General features: G+C 34.6%; 1 protein-coding gene across 2 annotated transcripts in view; it reads left to right on the top strand.

Moving 5' to 3' along the window:
- Positions 1-26672, top strand: part of PLOD2 (procollagen-lysine,2-oxoglutarate 5-dioxygenase 2) — a 94708-nt gene that overhangs the window by 45716 nt on the left and 22320 nt on the right. For both annotated transcript variants that reach the window (XM_032852426.1, XM_032852425.1), the window contains exons 4-8: positions 10144-10307; positions 13521-13633; positions 15831-15894; positions 17347-17444; positions 24946-25047. In XM_032852426.1, coding sequence (XP_032708317.1) covers positions 10144-10307; positions 13521-13633; positions 15831-15894; positions 17347-17444; positions 24946-25047 — 541 coding nt within the window. The remainder of the gene's footprint in view (positions 1-10143; positions 10308-13520; positions 13634-15830; positions 15895-17346; positions 17445-24945; positions 25048-26672) is intronic.

Below are 26672 nucleotides of genomic sequence, written 5' to 3'. Positions count from 1 at the left end.
TTTTGGTCATTGATTGCTCATTTCAAATCCCCGTGCACTTTCCTCTGTAACTTAGGACAGTTTTTTTATATCTCTCCCTCAATTTCTGTGCTCGCTTTGGCAGCACATATACTATATCTCTCCCTCAATTTGAAAATCCAAAACCATAATTTATGCAGATATATAAATAAGAAAGGCATAAATTTTGAAATGAAAATAGACATAGTGAAGTCCTGGTGCCATCAACCATTAAAAGTTGAGAGGCTCTGTATACTTGCTTCTTTAGAATTTCCCTAATGTCTACCAGGAAGGAAATAAAGTTCTGCTTATAGCTAACCTGTTCTTGTAACATGAAATGTGGGATAGCTGTTATCAGCTTGCGTACTGGGAATTTTTCTGCAGAATCTATTATTATATATTTTTTGTCCTTGGAAAAAGAGTAGAAAGCTCATAATAACTGTTCAGATGAAATATTAAGTATGTTTTGTTTTAAAATTACTATGGATTTCAAACAACCATTTTGGTGAGCTAGCACTTGCCACATGTACATTTTGATCTTGACTTTAAGGCAAATTCTGCTTGTGAAAGTTACTATGTATGTGCCAGTAATGGTTTTAGACACCCAAGACTCCTGTTGTGTTTTCAGAAGAACCTCTTAACCTCTACCTTTACCCTCCTGCCACATTCCACCTCCTCCCACCACCACTCACAATCTAAGATTTAGCCTTGGGAGAAGCTGATGTAATAAGATGCCATTTGTTTCTCTTTAAGAAAAGGGTACTTTGAGATATCTGAAAACTGCTTGAGGTTTCATTTGTTTATTCAGGTGATATGTTAAGATTCAGCTTAACAAAAAAGACAACAGTAGGATTTATTTATTTGGGGGGAGAGGGCAGAGGCAGAGGAAAAGAGAGTCTTTTTTTTTTTTAAAAAAAAGTGAGAGTGAGAGAACACAAGCAGAGGGAGCAGCAGAGGGAGAAGGAGAATCAGGCTCCCCAGTGAACACAGAGCCCAATGGGGGACTTAGTTCCGGGACCCCGAGATCATGACCTGAGCCGAAGATAGGCACTTAACCAACTGAGACACCCAGGTACTCTGAGACGGAGAATCTTAAGCAGGCTCCATACCCAGCACAGAGCCCAATGCAGGGCTTGATTTTACAACCCTGAGATTATGACCTGAGGCAAAAAAAGAGTTGGTTGCTTAACCAATTGAGCCACCCAGATGCCCTTTAGAACATTTCCAATACCTCCAAATAATCCCTTGTGTTATTTAGATAGGTTTTTGTGAATTAATTTGGAAACAATTTATAACATTTCTTCCATGGGAATATGTATTCTAAACTGTCTTTTGGATGAACATTTAAAATTAAGAGACTAGATATTTATAAATGTACTCTATAGGGTAAGATTTATCATGTTTAATTTAGATATAAGCAAATATTTGTCAAGGGTTTGGGTTCTTAAAATGAAAACTGAAGCTATTCGTATAAGAAAGTACTACAAACTTTTTTCAAGTTATTTCATACTGTAGTGTGTGTATGTCTGTGTATATGTGTGAATATAATTTAGATGTTTTATAAATCTGACACTCTCTCCTTGATTAGAGCAACTACCAATAATCATAATGAATTTGATGACTTGTAACTGAGGAGTGTGAGGAGTTCTTTTGGAATTGACTCATTACTATTTTGAGGACAAATGTTGTAGCTTGGTAGCTGCATATTCCCTTAAGGAGAAAAATTATTCCATAATGATTTTATAATTCACCTTAATCAAGGTATCTGAGCCCTTTGAGTTTTATTACAAGGTACCTTGTGTTACTTTTAGAATTACCTTGTAAATTATGTGTTTCTTTTACTTTAGTCACACTGAAGACAGATGGTCAGATCTAATAATCATTACATAGTAAACAGGGTTTTTTTTCCTTTTTTTTAGAATAATTTATAGACCAGTATGTAACAAAGTGTTTAATTATGAGTAAATTAGATATAAATTGAATAGCTCCACAGGCTTGTTCTGTACTAGATACAGTAAATTATAAACCAGCAGAATCCAGACCCCAAAATAAGCATGAGGTAGAATATTTTGGGTATCAGATTAATGTCCAATGAAAACCTTGGTTATTTCTTTTATTCTTTTTCTTTTAGACTTAAGAAAATTCCTTTTTTAAAGTTTTGTTTCATTTTTTCAGTGTTCCAAGATTCCTTAGAAGTAATTAGAAATAAAGTTGGTATAATTATTTGAGTTTGAATTTGGACAGAACAGAAATTTCTATTTTTTTGGTGGTGTTGAATATAATGGCATTAAACAGAATGCAGATGGTGCTGCATTTTGAAAGACTCCCAATATGGGAGATATTTAAAAGACTTATTTGGTGGTGGTTATTGGCCTCACCAAAAAGGAGTATTTCCTTTATGAAAATATCAAGGATTTTGGTAGATAGAGACTCCTCCGTTCATTTAAGTATTTGTTTAAATATAATTAACTCTATGGCTTTGAGGTAAGATAAAGGAATTGACTTTGCTGTTTATAAGCTCTTGCTATCTAATGATATTGGTAAGGAAGACTGAACTTAAAAAATTAGAATTATAGTAAATGTTACAATACAGAAGTCAATATAGAATTAAAATGAATATAAAGTAAAGCCATTATTATAGTAGTTTTCTAGTTGGCTCTGTTCTGGGACATGGATTGAGGATAAGTAGCATTGCTTGAAAATGCAGGGATAATCTTAGTCATAAAAATCTTTTCTGTTAATGTGTATGCCTTACCTCTTGTATATTGCTAGCTTCCATTCACTTACCACGTTGGATTCTAATTCTCCTTATTTCCAGGCAGTGAAGTTGGGGGATGTACCTGATTTAAATATTGTCTGGGTAAATAGCAAGGTATCCATAAATATTAGCTAACAGAAACTTGCATTAAAAGAGCGAGGAATAGCTCTTACAAGAGGAGAAATATAGTGGATGTTTTGAACTGTTTTTAATTTTTTTTTAAAGATTTACTTATTTATTTTTGAGAGAGAGTAGGGGAGGATCAGAGGGAGAGACAGCCCCAAGAAGAATCCCCACTGAGTGTGGAGCCCGACGTGGGGCTCGATCCTACAACCCTGAGCCAAAACCAAGAGTCAGCACTTAACCAACTGCACCACCCAGTGCCCTGTAACTGTTTTTAAAGATGGATTTTCTTCATTCATTTAGAGAAACAAAATGATTTATAAAGGAAGGAAAGCATCCAAATTTTCTAAATCTCAAAGATTGAAATTATTAGAAAAACAAATTTTGATTGTCAGAAGTCATGAAAATGATGCTTCTGGTCTTCCATATTTAGGCCAATGTTTCTTTTTTTTACTTATCTAAATATTACTTTGCTGAGAAAGTGAGGTAAGTGGAAAGACTTTTCACTTTACATTTAGTATGCATGTCTTAAGCACAAACTGTGACCTAGGGATTAAACTTAACACTACGAAAAAGGTAAACAGATCCCATACTCAAGGAATTCACGTTATACTAATTTTGCAAATAAAACTGAACAGACCTAATTTGAAAGACATAATATGTCTCTGAATGTTTGGATGTTAAAAAAAATTGCATTTTGGCATAGTCTCTTTAGAATCATTTACTTTTAGAAAATTGTCAAAGATTATGTTTTATTGATTGTTTTGGTTATTATTTATAAAAATATTTTTATGATTTTATTGTTGTCATAAATATAATTTATATTATTCATTTAATAGATGACCAGATCCTATCTATTTTATTCTATGAAATAAGTATTTTATACCTTTCGTAGTTCAGGTTACATACCCAATATGCCTGCAGTTTTTGTGTATACAGAAGACACAATAAAAATTTTCTGAAAGCAAAGCTTTCCAAGTATGATGACTATAATTTTAACCAACTATGGCAGATTTGTTTGATGGACTCCTCCTTCCTGGCAGTGATGACAATTTAAGTGTGCTGACACAAAGAACCTATTCATTAGCAATGGACAACATTTCATTATATTAGTATGAAAGAAGGGCAAAGTGTATCACAGTTCTTAGTTCTAGTATTGCTTTTTTCTTTTTTTCCCTTTTTTGAATGGAAGATTGAAATCATTAGCTGTCACTTAAATATATTGCACTGCCTTCTGGCTCATCTAGAATAGTCTGAAATATGGTTAGGAATTTTGTAGGAAATGAGTGACTTGTTTTTTTCAAATTGTTCAAATGTTCTTGTTAATATTTACCGAATGTTGGAATGAAGATGAAATAAATTATATGCAAAAGAAGCATTGGGTGTTTATATATATATATATATATATATGTATGTTTATATATTATCTGTCTATATGTAAATTGATATATGATACTCTCATATGGCATTAATTTGCCTGTGTATATAAGTATACAAATACACATGTGTGTGTATAATATGTAACATATATATATATATATTTTTTTTTTTTTTTCCAAACCAGATTGCCTACTCCTTGAAGTTTGTTCTTTTGAGTAAACATGTATTAAGTATCTGTTATGTGCAAAATACGGTGCTAGCCCCCGTGGTTGGAACTGGAATCAGGGAGAAAGGGCTGAGTGGGACAGAAGTCTTGCCCCTGGATACATTTTTCCATCCATAGCTCTATAAATATTGTATCTGGCATGTCGTAGCTGCATAATAATAAGTTAGGGGGATTTTTGAAAGTTTTTTTTTTTAATTCCCTCATCAATTTACTGAATATTTACTGTGTACTAAATATGTGTCAGATTTAAAAGTTCTCATGTTGCAGAGATAAATATAACTATTATTTAAATGTAGAGGAAATGTTTTCATTTAATTAACCTAACCTTTTGACTTTTTATTTTCCCAATATGGAGAGTGACCCAGAAACAAGTAGTAGTGACTCGTGGCCTCACAGGTAGCTAGCTAGCAGCTTGAGTAGTTTGGTGTCTTGGTGCCATTCCTGCCTTGGCTGCCTTCTTTGTTAGGTTACTCCAGCGCTAGCCACTCAGAAAACAGTCTGGAGAAAATGACTCTCTAGCACGGCAGTGTCCTCATTAACTTCTACCTCTACCCAACCTCAGTAAGAATTCTGTACAGGAAATGAAAGTCTATACCATTTGGAGAAAAAAGTCTCCCAGTAATATTTAGTTTTTAAAATAGTACCCACTTTGGGGTGCCTGGGTGGCTCAGTGGGTTAAAGCCTCTGCCTTCGGCTCAGGTCATGGTCCCAGGGTGCTGGGATCGAGCCCCATATCGGGCTCTCTGCTCAGCGGGGAGCCTGCTTCCTCCTCTCTCTCTACCTGCCACTCTGCCTACTTGTGATCTCTGTCAAAAAAATAAAATTAAAAAAAATAATAATAATAAAAAATAAAATAGTACCCACTTTTTAAGAGCTAATTCCTACCCCTTCCTTTAGAATCCTTGCAGTAAATTTATTTATCATTTTATACTGTGCTTTTATTGCAATGTATTTTGTAAGTTCAACTGAGTCGATGTTGTTTAAAAAATATTTATTTATTTTTTTAAGTAGGCTCCACACCCAGTGTGGGATTCGAACTCATAACCCTGAGATCAGGAGTTGCGTGCTGTACTGACTGAGCTAGCCAGGTGTCCCCCCGTTGACAGTTTTAAGTGCTTTTTTTTTTTTCAGGGAGAGGGGACAGTGGTGTTTCATAGTACTGGTTTGTGGTATTATCTATAGAAATATTGACATGTATTAAGGTGAGGACGTGATTAAAGGTGTGTTGCTACTTGTGTGCTTCAGTTTCATTAGACTTCAGCTTTTAAATGCTAGCTGCTAGTAGTTTGGGTGACTATAACTTTTGGCTTAAGTTTGTGTCAGTGATGAAGAAATTGTTGGATTGGGGAGGAACAAATAAATAAAATTAGGGAACACTTCTGTTGTTTTCTTTTCTGGCTACCCAGTAACTTTTGCTTCTTGTTAAGACTGGGGATGACTCATTCATTCATTTGTTTGTTCATTCATTTGTTCAATACTTACTATCTTCAAAATACAAGGTGTAGGGGAATACATTGATAAATAAAGATGTGGATCTGGCTGACGAAGGAAGAACAGGCAGTCTAGTATAAAATAGGCATTCCTAGCATGAAGAGCAAGAAATAAAATGTTTCATGAAAGGGGAAACGAAAAGAGCTGTGGGAGTTAAAAGAAAGGGAGTGATCTTTTCCATTTAGGCTGATCCACTAGAAGTTTTTAGAAGAGGTGAGATTTGAAATGGGCCTCAAGAGTGAATGGTGTGGACCCAACTGGGAAAAGATATGCTAAGTGGATGGAACATTATGAGTAAACACAGATGATAGATCAAATAATTCAGTCTGGTCTCAGAACAGGTTACTTAATGGAATGTTATTATTGTGATGCTGATTACTTTAGACCTTATTCCAAGGTCAGGGATTGGTAAACCGTGGTGTAGCTTACTTCTTGTTTTTATAAATAGTTTTATTGGAACACAGCTATGTCCATTGCTTCTGGCTGCTTGTGCATCACAACAGCAGAATTGTGTCCTTGAAAAGGAGACCATATTGCCCTCAAAGCCAAAGTATTTTCTGTAAAAGGCTAGATAGTAATTATTTGTAGAGTCCTGCTTTAGACCTAGTTGAGAACCACTGATCCAGTCTTGGCTGGAATGGTTTTCAGGAGAGTTTATTAGACAGTCCTTATCAGAAGTGGAGTGAAGATAGGTAATGTGGGGGCTCGTAGGGTTTTTGAATCAATCTAGTCCAGTGTCTTCTAGAGAGAGTGGAGAAGATTTGAATGCTAAATAGATTAAGTAGATGGAATCAGTAGGATTTGGTGAAATATTTGATGAGAGAGGCTGTAGAAAGGGAGGAGGCAAGGCTGGAGGAAAGATTTTCAACTTGGGTGACTGGTTGATGGTGCCACAGAAACAGGGAACACAGAAGGACAAACGCTTGTAAATATTTGAATGAACTGTTGGAGATAGAATGCTGACATGTCTGTTAGAGAACTCAATATGACCACATAAGGTGGGACCTTATAGTTTTTGCAGGACCCAGGAATATTTACCAGAGTTAACTATGGAAAAATTTTATTATTCCTATTTAAATGGACCAAATTCCTATGAGAATTATTTTTGTGACTGTTGTGCATTTTTTAAAAATTTGATTGTTTGGTTTGTTCTGGCCAAAGTAATTTTAAGTAGAAAAACTTTCTTCCCTTTGAAAAGTTTTAAATCAATTTAGAGGACTTTTCTAAAGTACTTAAACACAGAAATAACAATGCGACTAAAATACGATGGGAAAGTTTTAGCAACCTTAAGTTTTTATCCAGATTCTTACTTGAATTATGTGAATGTAGTTTTTGCACTTACATTTTGCTTTAAAATAATTGGTTTTTGTTATAAAAGTAAAGCATACTTATAAACTACTGAATCTTGAAAGTAAAAGTTGCTACAAATCCTCCTTTTCAAGCTACTGGCTTTTGCTAATAGTTTGAGACATACAATGTGGATACTATATCCTTCACTAGGATTATAAAGACAGAAAGTTCTCACTTTCCAAATGTGTATTTATACCTCTAAAGACACAATGCTACCTGCAAAATTTCTGAGTCAGTTGGCCTCAGTATCCAATCATGTGATTCTCTGACATAATAAGCCCTTTTTTCTGTGTCCAGACAATGTATTGGGGTTCTTCTGCAACTTGTAGGTCAGTCTCTATCTCAGAAGTTTTAATTTATTTGCCTTGCTTCTCGAGACTCAGTTACCTATGATACTGGTCTTCTTTCCTAATCTTTAATATTAAAAAGAATATATCAACAACTGGTAGTCTTCAGGAAAGTAACCCTGTTAGAAAAGATAGGATTATCTTAGTAGGCAGAAATCTAAAGTGGTCATACTGAGGAGCTAGGTTGACCTGTTTATAAGAAAAAGAGGAAATTGATATTTTTAAAGTATTATTTTGTGTAGTCAGATTCAGTTTTTTAAATCAACAGGGAAAAGTTAGTTTGAGGTTTTAGTCAGAACATATTTATTCTGATTTAAAATTTACCTTAAAACACGTGTATATAAAAATAAAATTATTTTAAATTACGGATTGGTATAAAGTTAAAAGTGAGTTTTTCTTTTGCCTTTCCCATTACTACAGTCTCTTCTAGTAACAATAATGTTAATTTTCACTTCAGCGAGTACTTATAATGTGTCATGTATTGTTCTTAATTTTTTGGGTTTTTTTTTTTTTTTCAATAACTCGATGACATCAGTGCTCCCTTCTCCTATGTTCTACATGAAGAAATAGAAGCATAAAGAGTTTAAGTAACTGGTTTAAGTTTACTTAGATAGCATGTGGCAGAGCTGAAATTAGAAACCCAACTAGCAGACTTCAAATTGCATGACCTCAGTCCCTTTATGAATATGTTATTAATAGTATTATTAATAGTACTAACAGAAGCTTGCCAATTGATTCTGGAAGAAAGAAAAAGCTATGTATCAAAATGTATATATATAGACATGTTTTAATTTTGAGGTACTGTTTTCTGTAACTGAAGAAAAAAACAGATCATAAAATTTAAATCCTCTAGAACAATATAAAATGAAAAGAAATAGTCTATCTCTCTGATCCCAGCCTTATTTTTACTTTTTAAAAAAATTGGCTGGGCATAATTACTAAATTGAGTTGCACATTAGTAACATTTTAACTCTCTCAGTTTTGCTTTAAGATTCAAAAGTGTGTTATATGGTGAGGGTGTGTGTATGTCAGGTATTTGTTACTTGTGAAGTGTAGTTCACCATGAAAGCAGAAGAAAGAGAGGGAAGGAGCAGAGGGCAAGCAGCTTCCTTTGTAAAGTACAGGACCTGGAGATTACAGAAGCACACCAGTTCCGCTCACATCCCACGGGACAGACGTAATCATGTGGCCACATCTAGCTTCAGAGTAGTCTGTAGCAGGATGGCCATGTGCCCAGTTAACACAGGGGGATTCCATTACTCAAATAAAGGCTCAGGAAAGTAAATGGGGGTCAGTCAGCATCTCTGCCACAAGGATAAACTTACACTATTCTTGCTAAAGCAATTTTTAAAACTTCATGGGGTTTTTACTTTGACAGAGATGAGCAATAGTGTGTTTTATTTTGATAAAATAATTCACATTTAGAAAGTTCTTAAATCTTGCCTGATGCATTATTACTGTCTTGGCATATTAACAAGCCCTCTTTGAGAGCAAGGGTGGCTGGGAAAGGCAGTGGAACAGCCTCCTTACTCCTCCACTCACATATCACAGCGTGACTCTAGACTATCAGCTCGTAGGAAGACTTGGTGCTGAATTCATGAACATTTGTTTGTTCTTATCGTTTGCTGCCTGGGATGTCAGGTCAATAAATTATGATCTTTAGAAACTTCCGTCTTGAGGTACTCTGATGTGGAAAAAAAAAAAGGATGCCAAAGAATTTGTGGGTTATAACAAAAATAATTTTTTTTGCAGAGTGGAAGCATATCAGGTAGTGGCTGTTAACACTTCCTATTTTGTTAATCATTATCATTTTGTGAATGAACAATGAGCAATAATGTCTCCAGAAAAATCAGTGAAACCATAGGCATTAAATTCTAGTGTCAACTTTTAGACTTTTTTTTTTCAAAATTTTTTTTGAAAATTTTTTTTCAAATTTATTGAGCTTTAAAAAGATGCAGTTGTCTAAACACTTTTATTTTAAGATTTTAGGCTAAATAGTGATTCAAATATAAATTTATATAGGTGATATTGAGTAGTTGAAAACATTTCATCAAAGATAATAAAATCTTCAGACATTATAATGGATGGGTACAAATTACATTGAAATGTTAGGTAATTATAATGGCAGCTTCTTTTACATCTATATTTTATTAAGTTCTATAGCGAGTTATTGATTTCTTAACCTTTCAGCACTGTTTTAGCATTTTCATTTGGGGGGATACTAAGCTAGTACTAAAAAAAGTTGTCTTTGTTTGGACTTCATTTGCCAGTGTAATGTAAACATGAATAATTTAGTACAATCCATATAATTTAACTTGAGGGAAAATTGTTTGGGAGTATTCTGTAAATAGCTGGTATTAATCTTAGGTTGGATTTTAAATTCTAACTTTATTAGTGACTATTTCTTGGTTTATGTGCCTAAATTCTCACAAGTGTATTTTAAAACTTCTTTTTCCCCCCTCATTAAACAGCTTTAATGTCATATTTGCTGGTGGTCCAGAAGAAGTTCTAAAAAAGTTCCAAAAGTCAAACCACAAAGTTGTGTTTGCAGCAGATGGAATTCTGTGGCCAGATAAAAGACTAGCAGACAAGTATCCCATTGTGCACATTGGGAAACGCTACCTGAATTCGGGAGGTGGGTAAGATACTGGCAGAGAAGTTTAATGCTAGTCACAGAAAATTATAAAGATTGATGAAACAACCTTTCTTTTTAAAGTTTTTTAATTTTTTTATTAACATATAATGTATTATTAGCCCCAGGGGTACAGGTCTGTGAATTGCCAGGTTTACACACTTCACAGCACTCACCATAGCACATACCCTCCCCATTGTCCTTAGAAACAACCTTTTTTTGATATATGTAGCTATAGACATGAAACTTTGAATAACCATTATCTTTTTATTACTATGAAAAAATATATCAGTTTAGAATCCATGGCGTGTTTTGTAGTTGACGAAAGGTTTTCCACATATCATATCGTATGATACTACTAACAAAACTAAGCGGTATAAATATTATTTCCATATTGAAAGTGGGAAAATCCATGTTCCCCTATTTAAGTGACTTTTCCTAAAGACATTCAGTTGTTCGAGGAAAAACAACATGGATTCAGGTCTTCTGATCATAGTTTGATGGAGAATTTTCTGGCTATAGGATAATGGATTTAGTAAGTTCCCATACTTAGAAAAAAGTGCAAGCTACAATTATGTAGCTTGAAAAATAGGCATTACTTAATTTTATCTGTATTTTAAATATATCAGAGTCACTAGTCAAAAAGTTCGGCATTGAGTGTCTGGGTATAAAGTACTGCATTAGCTTTAATCATGGATTAAAGGAACAAATTATTACATTTTCCCTCTCCTTTCAAAAAATAAAATAAAACTGACTTTGGGCATTATTATGACTCCAAAATGTTTTCCTTAGACTGAGATTAATATAAACATATGACCAGAAGATGTAACCAAATAGGATGGGGGACATGTTAGAAAAACGGTTTGGATGGAATTTGCAAGCCACAGTGGGAAAACAGATTTTTTGGGGGGATTTGCATGTATATAACTGATGCTATTCAGTCTAGTTCAAGTAAGTACTACTTGAGGTAACAACATTTTTGGATTCTAGGCTCTGCTCAAGCTGCTTATAGCAATGAAACCTTTAGCAAGTAATATAGTTTCTCTGAGATGCCTCAATGCCAGCTCTATTTACCCACAATATATTTTAGCGACCCATTCCCATAGTTGTACTCTGGAACTTTGTCAGCCCCTTATAAATACTTTCTGAAACCTTAAATTCCAGTTTGTATTGCCTAGTTTCAGCTCACTTTTTCTCTCCATCTCAATACAACCATAGTTTATCGTTTGGGGGATCTCTTGATCATTTTATTATTCTCCCAATCTATCTACCACCTTTGGATTTTCCTTCCACATTCAAGTCAGAACCTAGGTTTTCTCAGATTGGTCACTCCGACCTCATTGCCTTAGCCATCTTTTCCTCTTAGATTTACAGTTTTATATACTGATGAAGCCTTTCCTAAGATTGTTGCTCACTTTTCATGTCTCTGTTTGAATTCTCAATCATGGATTGGTGCAACTTCTACTTCCAAACTGTCAGGTTCTCAGTAACACACAGCTTTTAATTTATCTGATGTCCTAGATTGTTTAAAAACCATTTAGCTATGGACCTCTGGGAGAAGTTTTATTTTATATATATTAATTTTTCTAAACATGACATATATAGTAAAATATCATATGTAAATTCATCTAGATATTGATATATTTATTCAGGAATCTAAATTTCAGACAGATGTACAGTGCTGTGGAAACAGCAGAAGACTAGCAAGTGAGTGCCTTTATGAGCTAGTTTAATTAAGGAAAAGGTGCTTTTAAGTGGGAAAGAGATCACATAAGGACATCAAAACATGATTTTTGTGCTTTCTATAGTCATAGTAATTAAAGTGATGCTAGGAAATCTAAATATATTCAATAAAGTGTATGTAATTTCATGAATGGGGAGTTATTTAAGGGACAAGAGTTTTGTTTGTGATTTTATCATTTAGTTTAAAAATATATGTCATGGAAAGAAAACATGTTTCCTAATCAGGAAAATTTCAGAATGTTATAAACATAATATGGCAGTTTAATAAAAAATATAAATCATATGAAATATGTCTCACATAATTTGAAAATAGATGGAATTTCTTTTCAATTTTGAAATAGATTTATAAAAAGGATAAGAGAAACTAATTTTTGAAAAACAGCAATATAAGCCTTTGGAAAATGTTATGTGTCACTACTTGGACATATTTTTCATCATAGTAGTTGGGTCATAGGAATTAAAAATACACTATTTTTCAGTTTTTAGAATTTTTTAGTTTGATGAAAATAATAAGAATGAGCAACCAATGATTGGTTTAAGCATGTTTTCATTTTGTCTTGTTTTCTCTAAGTAACATTATTCCTAGGTTATTTCTTTTCATTCTTTTATTCCTACAAAGAAATTTTAATATTGAGGGTAAAAAATTAGGTTTTCTTTCAATTCAAGGAGTAACAATTGGTCCCTTTTTAAAAGTATTGCATGTCAATGAAACATCACATCTTGGCTGCATTTCTGAAATGGAGAGGAAGATTCAAAAGGGGGAAAAAATGATCCTTTTGTCTGTGTCTTTTATAGACAACTGTTAGTGGCAAATTTAATACTTATGCTTGAAGGCCAAGGGGAACAATCCAATTTTAGACTTCCTTCTCCAGACTATGACACACAAAATCTTGCCAGAAAATGGTTTAGGAGGTACAATAATGACTAGTTCAAGGAAAGGAAAAATTCCCAAAATGGCCTAGATATAGAATTTCCTTGAGATGTTTGCAGTCAGTGACATTTCCAACATTCCTTTGATTTTGTTAGCATCACTGGCACTGACAGTAAAACCACTGTAGTAGAGACTTTTTTTTTTTTTCAGAAACAGTGAATTCTCTCCAAAGGATTCAAGAAAGAGCATTTTAGAAGGTCAAGAAGAAAATTCTCTGTCTTATTCTGTTCTTTTCCTAGTAACTTTTTCCCTTAGGGGCCTTGGAAAACATTACTCCCTCTCTTGTGTCAATTAATTTTGGGAATGTGTTTATGTGAGTCTCTGATTTGTAGTTGGTGGTAGTAAAAACTCATTCTATTTTAGTTCATATATAAAACAAACAATGCTCAATAACATTTTTTTTCATGGTGAGCTGTAAAATTCCAACCTAAGGATTAGGCCTAATGGCTTTACAATTCTATGCAACTGGTCAGTGGAATTAATAGACACAAGTTTTGGTCTTTGACTACTAAGTTCTCTAATCTCACTCTGTTATATTGCAGGATTTATTGGCTATGCTCCATATATCAACAAGATTGTTCAACAATGGAATCTCCAGGATAATGATGATGATCAGCTATTTTACACCAAAATTTACATTGATCCACTGAAGAGGGTATGGAATAGCTCCCATTTTCAGTGTAACCTCCTTGTTTAAGATGGCTACTGGAGCTCCAGCCATTGCATCCATATTCTAGGCAGTTAACAGGCAAAATAGTAAATAAAGGGCCATCTCAGTTGTATCAACTCTCTTTAAATAACCTTTCTAGAAGAAAAAAAAAATTCTCTTTTCTTTGACCAGAACATATTTATGTGGCTATGCACAATATGGAAAGAAAATGTTGGCCTTTATTTCAAGCGGAAACATCCTACTGAAAATCTGAGTTCTGTTATTAAGGAAGGGAATGTAGGGACAATAGCTGTGTTACCAGTCCCTGAGAGAACAATCCTGAGATTGATTTAAATGAAACCTTGAAGAAAAGTAAAACCAAAGTTCCCTAATTTGAGAATATTTTTACTATATTTACGTAATGTAAGTTAATGTTTCATAAATTCACTGTATGTAACTGATATAGGTTAGAACTGACGTAGTTCTCAAGTGTCCTGAATTGTATAATTTGTAGGTCGTATTACTCTAAACAAGTTTTTTAAAGTATACTTTATGGTGAGTTTCCAACTCCAGCTATTTCTGTTCCTTAGATAAATAGTTCAATCATCTAAATATTTTCATTAGACACTTAATACTGAAGAAACCTTATTCTTAAAATGTTTATTTTTCTTCATCTCTGTTTTTTGCTTTCCCACTTATGTGCTGACAGAGCAAGCCTGAGGACTTGCTTTTAATCTGGAAGGAGAGACCTACTCTTGGCATGAGTTCTAGCCCATGAAGCATCATGCTTGTCTTTCTCAGTGTAATTCAACTATGAATGTACTTTGAGTCTTATTAGTTGTCTCTGCTTCAGGATGCTTTCTCTGAACTCTCACTGCTGAGTCCATAATATTTTTAGTCGTATAAATCTTGTTTAAGATTTTTTCGGGACTCTGGACTTTGGAAAACAAACTGAGGGTTGCAGAAGGGAAGGGGGTGAGAGGATAGGGTAGCCGAGTGATGGGTATTAAGGAGGGCACATGTGGTGATGAGCACTGGGTGTTATACACAATTAATTAATCATTGAACACTACATCAAAAACTAATGATGCACCATATATTGGCTAATTGAACTTAAAAAAAAAAAAGATTCTCTGGCAGCATAAAATTTTATCTGGTTAGCATGTGTCCTAGTCTGTTTGTCATAACAAAATACCATAGACTGTTCTGGAGGCTGCAAGTCCTAGATCAGGGTGCCAGCTTGGTTGGTTTCTGGTGTAGACTCTCTTTCTGGCTTGTAGACAACAGCAGCTTCTTGCCCTGTCCTCTCATGCTGAAGAGAGAGAGACACACACACAGAGACACAAAGGCACACTCATACATACATGAAGAGAGTGAGAGAGTATATATGAACTCTTTGGTGTCTCTTCTTATATAGACATTAATTCTATCATGAGGACATCGCCCTCATGACCTCAGTTTAATCCTAATTACTTCCCAAAGGCCCTGTCTCTAAATACCAACCATCACATTGTAGATTAGGGCTTCATATGAATTTTGAGGGGACACAAACATCAGTCTCTAACAATATACAATTTCAATTTTAGGAGTATTATTATACAGAGAAATGTAGCTGAAAAACTGGTATGTTGAGAATCATAAAGTTTGTAAAGCAGATTAATCTTTATGATTACACTGATTAATTATAAACCTATTGTAGCAGTCGGATTGGGGATTATGCTGCAATAATAATCCCAACCCCAAGAGCTTAACACAACAGCGGTCTGATTCTCCTGCGCTACATCCACTGTAGGTCAGCAGAGGGTTTCTGCTTACTGTCCTCACCTGGGACCCGGGCTGATGGAGCAGCCATCTTAGACTTTACTAGTGCATGTGCCAGAGAGAGAGCACACTTAGGGTCTCAAACTGGAAGCTCCAGGTTAGAAGCAAAATATTTCAGCTCTGCTAAAAGTCACTGGTCAGAATTAGTCATAAGGTAAGGAAGTGGGAATATTTGGAGGGTAGCATGAATACTTTGCCATTCCCTTTATCCTTTAATCCAATCAACTATAAAATTACAGTCTTTCTGTCTTTCAGAAGAATATTGCTGGAAAAATTTACAAATAAGATCCTTAAAATCTGCAAAAAATAAAATATAGTAACATGATAGTGTTGTTTGCATATTTGTTGTCATTTTCAATGGTATCTGTATTCTCCTTTTTAGGAAGCTATTAACATCACATTGGATCACAAATGCAAAATTTTCCAGGCTTTAAACGGAGCTGTAGGTATGTTTCTTAAATACTGAATTGCTCATGTATACAAATGAATACCTGTGTTTTCAACTGTCTGTCCTTTGTCATATCCATTTTGGGGGTATGATTAAGGTTTATTGTATAAATATTACCACTTTTAAAAAATAATGGACTTGAGGGGGTGCCTAGGTGGCTCAGTGGGTTAAGCCTCTGCCTTCGGCTCAGGTCATGGTCTCGGGGTCCTGGGATCAAGGGTCCTGGGATCGAGCCCCTCATCAGGCTCTCTGCTCAGCAGGGAACCTGCTTCCCCCTCTCTCTCTGCCTGCCTCTCTGCCTACTTGTGAGCTCTCTTTCTCTCTGTCAAATAAATAAATAAAATCTTAAAAAAATAAAATAGAATAAAAATAAAAAATAATGGACTTGAGCTTAGCTTGATATAGTGAAATTCATTTACTTAAAATCATGTCCTAAGACTAGTGCAAAAAAAGATAAGCTTCTAGCTTTAGGTAATTTAGAATTTAGTATTTCACCATCTGGAGACTGTAGATATATTTTTAAGTTAATTATACCTTATTATTACACATTTTTCAGTATAACTTCTTCATATTGTGAATTATCAGGAGTATGAGTATTAGAGTACTTTACCTAGCTGAAGGTAACTGGTAACCAGGCACATATACTATGGAATGTGTGGGTGTTTGTGTGTCTGTGTTTTTGTGTGCCTATGCATGTATGCCTGTGTTTGTTTTCCTTGATAGACATATATCTTAGCAAAAATATACTAATACATCAATTAATTAATATATTAAAAATAAAAACACATTAATTCATTAATGCATTAATACTTTAAGCATTAAAAATACATTGCAATTCAGTACAACTCTTCAAGGCAGTGCATACGCTATAAAGTTTCTCAGGATGAAAGCATTTAGTTTGGAGTATTTAGAAAATGTGAGGAAAAGAACTGGGAAACAATACCACCTGACCTGTGTATTCCTGGAATTGGCATTAGGCCTGATTTTCAAGAACTGGCAATGCTCTCAATGATGTCCAACTGTGGAGACCTTGCTTATGTCTGGCAGTGTTCTATTTCCCATATTTATGTTGTTGTTATTATCATCATAATAACTTTGAAAGGCAGGCAAGGATCCCATTTCACAGTTGAATCAATTCAATTATGTAGTTCATCCTGGATCACATTACTATCAAGAGTCCTTGGGGGCAGGATTACAAAGAAGCTTTCCTTCTGATGGAAACCTCAGTGGCTTAGCACCTCAGTTTGCTGGTGGCGGGCTGGAGTGATTGAAGTGCTCTCTGGTGTATAGGCAAAATTCATAGAAATGTTGTGGCACATGGAATGGCATTTGCGGGAAATTCTCTAACCAGAAGATATAGAATAATGTACACACATATATGTATATATGAATACACACACATTTTAAATGGCTAAAATCTGTTTGTTTGTTTTTTTCCTTTTTAACCCAGATGAAGTTGTTTTGAGATTTGAAAATGGCAAAGCCAGAGCTAAGAATGTATTTTATGAAACCTTACCAGTGGCAGTTAATGGAAATGGACCCACCAAGGTGAGTCACAGTGATTTTTCCCCGTTTCTTTATTTCTTGGAGATAGACTTTAGAGCAATATATAGAATGTCCTCTTCTCCTTCATCCCCTTCCCTTCCCTTCTTCACCTTCTCCTCGTCCTTTCTTTTTCAGTGTCTTTAAGAGGCTCTATTTTGATGCTAGCAATCTACTAGCTTCATCTTTTACACTGTAAATTATGTGGTTTCCTTCAGATTCATCCAACTGATGATACCTCCTAAGCAAAGTGATACCTTTTCATTCTGTTTTTGACACATTTCACTTTACTGTTTAATAATAACAGCAAACGAGAGAATAAGCCGTATTTCCCTCATACAGGATATCCTATCTGAATAGGAAATGTTCAGGTCTGTAAGTCACCATTTTCTTGCTTAAACTCTATTGAGATTGAGGTGTAACCTTTTTTTTTTTTTTTAAAGATTTTATTTATTTATTTACTTGTCAGGGAGAGAGAGAGAGATCACAAGTAGGCCGAGAGGCAGGCAGAGGCAGAGGGAGAAGCAGGTTCCCTGCTGAGCAAGGAGCTCAATGTGGGACTCGATCCCAGGACGCTGGGATCATGACCTGAGCCGAAGGCAGCTGCTTAACCAACTGAGCCACCCAGGCGTCCCGAGGTGTAACTTTTTATGGCCGGACGCTTCTTTCACTTAGCTATACGAAGGTTGGGTTATAATTGACAAAGACTTAATGTGACTAATGAAATTTTGGATCCTTTTCAAATATATATAATTGAGCTTGCTGAAAATGTTATTGAGAGAAAAATTCATGGGTAAGTTTGGTAGTTATCTATCTATCATTTAGGTATCTATTTCATAAAAACTGCTTAAAGCAGTGTTATGAGATCCTGAGATGCCTAGTTTACTCACAAGTCCCTAGAAAAGAGATTAACAGATCTGCGCTGTGGGAAGAGGGGGTAGGGTGATGTCTGCTGTTTCAGAGGACTGAGTAGTCTGGAATTCCAATGTAACCTATATGGATGGGAAGAAATGCAAGGGGAAGCCCATACTGGCAGCTTTTCCATGATCAAATTGGAAGAAGTAGATTCCTCTTCTCCTCTAGGTAATTGTTCTGCCTTGCTTTTTGTCCCATTCCAGCCCTCCTGCAAATCCCTCTTGCTGGGTGAGTAAGTACTCTCAATCTTGGATCAGTTTTCCTTGCTTTATCTTTTCATACTCATCAGCATTTTAAAGATCCTCTAGTTTTTCCCATTTTAAAACAAAACAGAGCCAGCACGAATTGAAACATCCTCCTCAATCCCCTTGCCTTCCATCCTGTGCATCTCCCCCCTCTTCACAGCCACATTCTTTAAAGTTCATCTTCCCACCATACCAGGAAATGCTCCGCTGACATCTGTTGTGACATCCTTTTCAGCGCTGATTTTTACTTTACCCAAAGATAACATTTGACCATGTTCATCCCACTTGGAACTCTTTCTCTTTGTTTGCACAGTTCTCTGCTGGTTTGTCCACTAATTTTCTGGCCTCTTGATTCTCTCTCTTTTTCTCTTTATTAAATCAAAAAATCTGACACATTGTGTGTGGGGGTGATTTGGGGGTGGTTGGGGGCATTCCCTTTACTTAGTTTAGTTTCAGTGAAGCATTCCACAGGTCTGAGACATCTTCCTTTTCTCTTCTACACAAATTCTTGGTTAATTTGCTTCATTCCTACGTCAGCAAATCCTATCTTAATGTTGGTGATTTCCAAGTCCTTGCTTTAGCTCCTGTGTCTTCCTTGACCTCCATGTCTGAATACTTAGTTGGTAGATTTATTTGTGTATTGTATGAGACCTGGAGCTTAAGACCAGCTCTGCCTCCTCTTTCATCCATTTGGTTAACTGGAAACGAGGTTTTGTTTGCTTTCCCACTCCCAATCCAAGAGCTGTTTTTTCTGACTCCTGTACATGGGGGTTTGTCTAATATTCTGAGTGCCATTGACAGCTTCCTTAGTTCATGCCACCTGCACCCTACCACCCCTCACATTCACCCACCAGGATCCTGGAACTAGGGCATTTGGCTAAAGCAGAAAGCCAGTCACATCACTTACTTGTGTAATGCCCTCTGTGGACTTCAGGGTAAAGATCCAAATTCTCAACTGGTTTTTAAAGCTCTTTTTAAAATTTCACTCCGGGTTTAGTGGTCACCATCGCATCTACTCCCCCTCTCCTGACCCTACAAATATCCACACATACATTTCTCATACTCACTCATTCTCTCCCCCTTTCTCTCCCTCAACTCCTACCATACTGAATTACTTTGAACTTTGCAAGTTTCGTGTTTCCTCTTTCTACAAATCTTCTGTACTTGCCTTTCATTCACATCTCTGGCCCCAGTTCCCACTTGCTGTACCCACCTACTAAATCTTCACCTTTTAGGTGTCTAAAAGGATTAAAGACTAAAGGACTAAAGACTTAGGACTAAGGACTAAAGACTTAGGTCTCCTGCATACTTTTATAATATTTGGAACTTCCTCTGTCACAGTACGTATTGCCACACGCTGGACAGGGGTGAAATTTACTTGTTTTTTTGGTCTCTCTTACTTGGCCTTTAGCCTAGGAGTTATAGAGATCATATCTATCCCATTTACTTTTGTTACCCCAGGGTCCAGCCCATGTCTGGCATATATTAGCCTTTCAAAAAAATGTTAGAGTATAGGAACAATCTAATGACCCAGCATTATTCTTGGAAGTGGTAAGACAGATGATTTTTTGGAAGGGCAAAAATTCTTAAAATTGAGGTGGGTTCTGGAACTCTCCATAAGCAGATAAACGGACAGATTTATCTATGAAGCACTTTACAGGATGTGTGTGTGTGTGCATGCACGTGTGTTTGTGAGTGTGCATGCACATACGTTCACGGTGTCTGTTTTAGCTTTCTGTCTGAGACCCTTAGTGCCAATTAGGCCAGGGCTTTTGCACAGCCAGACATCTTTTATAACTAAGTAGGGTGCTGCTGCTTCTTGGTAATTTTTTTAATCAAATGTAAATTCATTGTTTTAATCTCCTCATCCTTTCCCTTTTTCTAGTATCTTGTATTTTCCTAGACAATCATGCACTTTATTCAAGTATATTAAAATATACTTCCATAAAGTTGAAACAGTGATTATCTTAATTTCCTCTTTATTATGATTTATTCTCATTACCAGTCCTAATTTTGTGATTTTGTGCTTTTTCCTGGATTTTAAAATTAAGTTTACCTATTGACTGATTTTTTTCCACAGAAAAACATTCTGAATTCATTCATTGAAGTTATTGTTTTTGTTAAAACAAAACAAAACAAATGTCAATGTCTTGAAAGAGGGGGTTAGCCATGAGAATTCAGCTGTTGTGGGAAAGGCCTGATGTTCTGTGATTGCAATGTCATCACCAATGCCTTTCCAGTTCCCCGGATGATGCCACCCAGATTTTACAGAGTGACTGATTTAGGACTTTTCATAAGAAAAGGAGCCCTAATCCTCAGTACATTTAGAAAGACCTGGTCTAGGTCTTCTAGGAAACATTCTCAGTTTGGGCTTTCACAGTTTCTGGCATTTCAAGCCATGTGAGGATCCTGATATATTTTCTCTGAAACGATCCCATCTCGTGTATATTCCTGGGATTCTATTTGGCAACAAATTGAAGTAAATTTTTTTATTATAAAAATTATATTTGTTATGGACATTGGGAAGGGTATGCACTCTTGTGAGTGCTATGAATTGTGTAAGACTGATGATTCACAGACCTGTACCCCTGAAGCGAATAAATACATCATATGTTAATTTAAAAAAATATACTTATAACAAAAACATCTGAGAAAAGATCATGTAAATAAACATTTACTTTATGTTAATACCTTATTTAATAATATTATGTTAAAGTTAGAGGCACATGAATATAGCCTGCATCCAGGCTAATGGGGAAAGAAAGCAGATTATTCTCTAGATACAAACTTGGTTTTTTTAGTCATCATGAAAGGCAAAAGGATATTCTGTATGAATTTTTGTAAGTTAATTTTACTTATTATTTTATTTAGTAAAGGGTGAATATAAGGTCAGTGTCTTTGGACCATAACATTGACATAACATAATATTTAAGCCATTTTTTTCATTTAAAAATTGAACATAATCTGTAAATGATAAATTGTTTTTAATGTGTTTGTGGACTGAAGTTATTAAAGTTAGTTATTTTCTCTAAATCTCATGCTATTAAAATTTTTAAATTATAATTAAATTATATAAATATATAATTTTTTAATTAATAAAAAATCACTTTATTCCACTGACCTACACTTTGATATTGTTTTGTTCATGATTTCTTTCTGTTTTTATGTCCTTTCAGTCTATATCTATAAGCATTATACTTTTCATTTGTTTTCATAATGATATGTAAATAATTTTGTTTTTAAGTAATATTTTATTTAAGGTATGTTCTTTAAAATAAAGTTTTATTTTATTTAAAATGTGTTATTTAAAACAAAGTTTCATTTTATTTGAAATATGTTATCTACATAATTATTTTCATACTTGGTTAGATACATAGAATCTGATATAAATAAGTTTTTAGACAGGAACTGTGATTTCTGGCTGAAACTTTACTTTTTATGCTTGAAGCTCATTTACTGTTAGTAACACATCATAAGATGCTTACTTTAATACCTAACCTTTTCTTTTAAATATCAGATAATATACATGTTAAGTTAATCATGAAATTGGTGGTATTTTTATAGAAGCTAAGATTGAACAGAAGAAGATCCAATCACCTAATTTGCACATGAAAATAAGCATGTGCCTTAGGAGAGGGCAAACTAATTTGCAGTAAAAATAGCGATGTTAATTTTGTACATACTTGGTCAGTATGACCTTGAATAATTGGATGATTTGGAAGAAAGAGTGGGAGAGAGAGAAAGAAAAAAGAAAAGAAACAGAAAAGAAAAGATTGGTTGGAAAAGTTTCTTTGCCAATGAAATGACATCATTCCTGGAAAGGGTTTGATAATTGTGCAAGAAGGATCAGGGAAGTACTACCACCTCGTAGCTGAGAACTGCTCGGAACAGCCAAACTACAGAAACAGTTTTCTGAACTTTCCAAAGCTGCCAGCATAAATGTCTGCAGATTTTAATGAAGAAAACAGATGTAAATGAAGGGGGGGGTGAGTGATGGATAACTTCTCCGTGTGTAGTGAGAGATCCAAAGGAGAGAGGTGTCCAGTCAAAAGTAATGCTTTTAAAATATGTTAATTATCTATGAAAATTAAATTGAGGTATAAAAAGTAGAAAGTGGAACGGTTAAAAATAAAGTCTTAATTCTGAAAACTAAAAGTAATGCCTTTTATGCTCTAACCTTTTAAAAGAGATTGATCATTTTCACATTCCCATAAGCGTTCTAATAGACTGATCAATAATTCATGAAATAAATATTTAATTTTTATGAGATTTCTGAGATGAGGAAAGTGCCAGTCTTTACACATTGTTGGGAATTCTAGATACGGTCAACTATTTGGGGGATGTTTTTTCTTCTTTAAAAAAAAAACAAAAACAAATTACATTTCCCACTAGCCTTTAAAAAAGGTTTTTAAAATTTCTTTTAGAAGTAATGCTTAGTATAGGATCCATTTTCAAATGAATCTTTTTTCTTCCTTCAAAACCATATTATATAGAATGTGAATGATTAATGTTTGCATTTGTAATTTGACAATAGCAAAACTTTTGTTTTTACTTTAGAGGCACATTTAAATGACCATATTGACTCTTGAAATGTCATTAATGAATTTCACGAGTACATATTTCCTGCCTTGTAATTTGTTTTCTGAATTATCATGTAGTTCAAAAGAGATGTGAATGAGTTACTTTTCCTATGATCCTACATCCTATGATCGTACTCTACAGATTACACAAAGATTTTCTCATTGTAATGAATATTGTACTGTTTCAACATTTGTTTCAGTTTTAGTACAGTAGAAATATCTGGATGGTATCTGAAATATTTGAGAGGAATCTAGAAAAATGGTACTAGACTAATTACCTCATCTATTCTGAACTGGAGGATCTTTTAGGGTCTTAGGAAGCTAGAAAAATCCAGTTGGCACTTCTGTACATTTTTGACCATCTTTAATATATTGACATGTTTTTCTTTTGAGTTTATCTCACCTTTCTAATGAAAACTTAATGATTTTATAAGCATAGTGACGATTTTACGTGCTTCCTTTTCACAGTACTATAAAATCACAGCTAAAGCTAGTTTGCTGCAGCTTCACTGTCTTGAAGTAAAATAGTTTTTGAAAAGAAATAAAAACATAAAAATTTAAAAACTACAAATGTTCATACCACTTCAGGTATTGAAATTGCAGTAGAAAAGTGTGCTGATTTTTTAAAAAGTAAATCAGGATTTTCCCTATAATGTTTGCACTCTAGAAATACTCAGGATTTGTTTGAGGGCTCATATTTTAGTGTTTATGTCTCTATCTTCCTTTTCTTCTCCACCCAAAACACATACAAGCGACTCAGATTTTACAAATGAAATGATTGCCAGGAGATGCCTTAGGAGAGGGGAAAATGAGTTACAAAGGAGATGCTCTGAGTGGTCTGAAAGGGGTAGATGGGGAAGCAGTATTGCACTTCATTTTACTGTTTATAGGATTTGTGGGGACCAGGGGGCAGTAATTAGGACCTTGTTCTAGATCTGTTCTAATCTGCAAGCTTTCTTTTCCTGAAGTCAGTGCCCCTGAACCACTGCCCAGAAGCCTAGTTTATAAGTCATAGGTCGCAGAGGTTCCTGGAAGAGTTTAGTGCTTTTTGGTGATAAGGTAAATATATAATACCTGTTTTGTGTGGTGATGGTTGGCAAGAGATTACACTGGCACTACCCCCATCCACTGCAGGTGTCTGCACTAGGCCTCTCATCATTTTTATCTTATTACCAACTTACAGTTCCCATGACGGCTCTTATCAGTGGTGTTTTTGCTAAGTCTCATGAACTCAATTAAAACTGTGTTTCATTATTTGACGTATTTCTTAAATTCTGTCTCATCTAGGGGCGCCTGGGTGGCTCAGTGGGTTAAGCCTCTGTCTTCGGTTCGGGTCATGTCTCAGGGTCCTGGGATTGGGCCCCACGTCGGGCTCTCTGCTCAGCAGGGAGCCTACTTCCCCATGTCTCTCTGCCTGCCTCTCTGCCTACTTGTGATGTCTGTCAAATAAATAAATAAAAACCTTAAAAAAATGTATAAAAAAAATTCTGTCTCATCTGGTATTATTTCTTACATACTGAAATAAAGTGACCTTTGTGATTTATAAATAATTTTTTGGCCTTTCTAGACAAAGTTTGCCCTGATTTTATGATTCATCATCTGGAGAGAATTTAGTTCAGTGTATACCTCTAGGTGCTAAATGTTAGCAGAATTATTAAGGAATCTATCTAATGCAGAAAACCTGCTTTGAAACTAGATGTTTATGGAATGAAAGCACATTGATAGGAAAGGCTTACTTTCTTAATACAGTTTTCCTTCATTTACTAGATTCTCCTGAACTATTTTGGAAACTATGTACCAAATGCGTGGACGCAGGATAATGGCTGCACTCTTTGTGATCTGGATACCATTGACTTATCAACAGTAGATGTGAGTGAACTGACTATGTGTGAAATGTAGAAATAAAAAGCACAGTGTCATGAAATGCAATGATTTTTCAAAAGAAGCATGTTATTTTATAGTTTTAGTGATATGGTAGATAATGGATTTATAAAAGCCAAAACATGATGACTCAGAAAATTGCTAGATTTGTGTGTTTCTGAACTGTTTTTGAAAGTAAAACTGGCTAGTAATTGATCCCAACAAAAGAGACTTAGTTGTTAATATTTAATAGCTTGTTATGATTGGATGCTCTTGTTTTATTTTAGTCTGCTAACTTAATCAAAACACTAGGAAAAAATGCTTTAGCATTTTATTGACTAGTACTCTCCGTGCTTGATTTTCAAAATTGATGATTTAAAAAATAACATATGATTATATAACTAAAGACCTTATTGTAAATATTTTACATAAAGTAACTCAATTAAAATTCACAAAATCTCTTAAGTACCATTGATTCAGTTTTACAAATGAAAAACTGAAGTACATACGAATTAAGTAATTTTGCTTAACGGCATCCAGTTTTTTTAGGCGTTGAAGGTGGGATTTGAATGTAGGCAGTCAGGCTCTAGACCCTGTATTCTTGACCACTGCAGGTACATATTATATGCCTGGCACGGTGCTGTATGTTTCATAGACAATTATAGCTGTAGTTTATCTTTTATACCTTGAGGGTAAAGGAGCAATTAGAAATAATATTTACCTGTAGAACATTTTGATGCATCCTTCTTCTGTCATCAACCAGAGCAGTTTTAGGATATCTTATAGTAACATTTTTCTTCCAAGAAATTGCTCGTTACTTGGAAGACTTATTGTGTGTATGAACAGCTGGATTCTAGGGATGATTTTGTCATTAAGACTGATTCTTTCCTTCATTCATCATAGGTTTATTGCGTTTCTACCACATGCCAGATAGGTAGAACCAATATAAGCAAAAATAAAATTCCCGGTTATAGGGTCTTTGTAACTCTTGGATCCATGCGAATATAAAATACTCTCACTGGAAAGAACTGAAGTTCCTGAATTAGTTTCTATGCTTATCACTGTCTGAAAGGAGGACAAAAAGTAACTTGTGCACATTTAGGAACTTCTGAATAGAGCCTTACTTTTCTTAAAAATAAGACTTTTTGGCTGGTCTCTCAAATAACAAACTGAATATTTCCTATCTGGAAAGAGTGCCAGAATATTTTTGAATGAAGCAGCACTGTGATGTCTAAAAATCCATCCTGATCTTTTTTGCAGAAAGTAGTGTTGTCCTTTGGAGGGAGTGTTAATGCTTTTTATCTGTTCGGTCTTCTTTTACATAAACTTTCTTGTGCAAAGATAGAAAAATATTTACTTAAATTAAAATATATTTACTTAAATTTAAAAAAATTTTAGTTATTTTGCAGTAGGGATATAAAAATTAAAATTATGTGGGTAGTTATGATCTCAGGCCTACCATATTCTTAGATGTGGGCCATAGGCAAGTTTCTTTCTATATAAAATATATTATATAAATAATATCTTATATGTATAAATTATATATACATATGAAGTGCTAAGCCTTCAATATATGTTAACTGTTGTATTATCATTAATATATAAAACAAACTTGGATAATAAAAAGGTAACAC

The sequence above is a fragment of the Lontra canadensis genome, unplaced genomic scaffold, assembly GCF_010015895.1.
Source record: "Lontra canadensis isolate GAN:19392208 unplaced genomic scaffold, GSC_riverotter_1.0 scaffold6, whole genome shotgun sequence".
Classification (NCBI taxonomy): domain Eukaryota; kingdom Metazoa; phylum Chordata; class Mammalia; order Carnivora; family Mustelidae; genus Lontra; species Lontra canadensis.
Note: the sequence above shows the minus strand (reverse complement) of the source record. Positions and strands in the feature narration are given on the sequence as shown.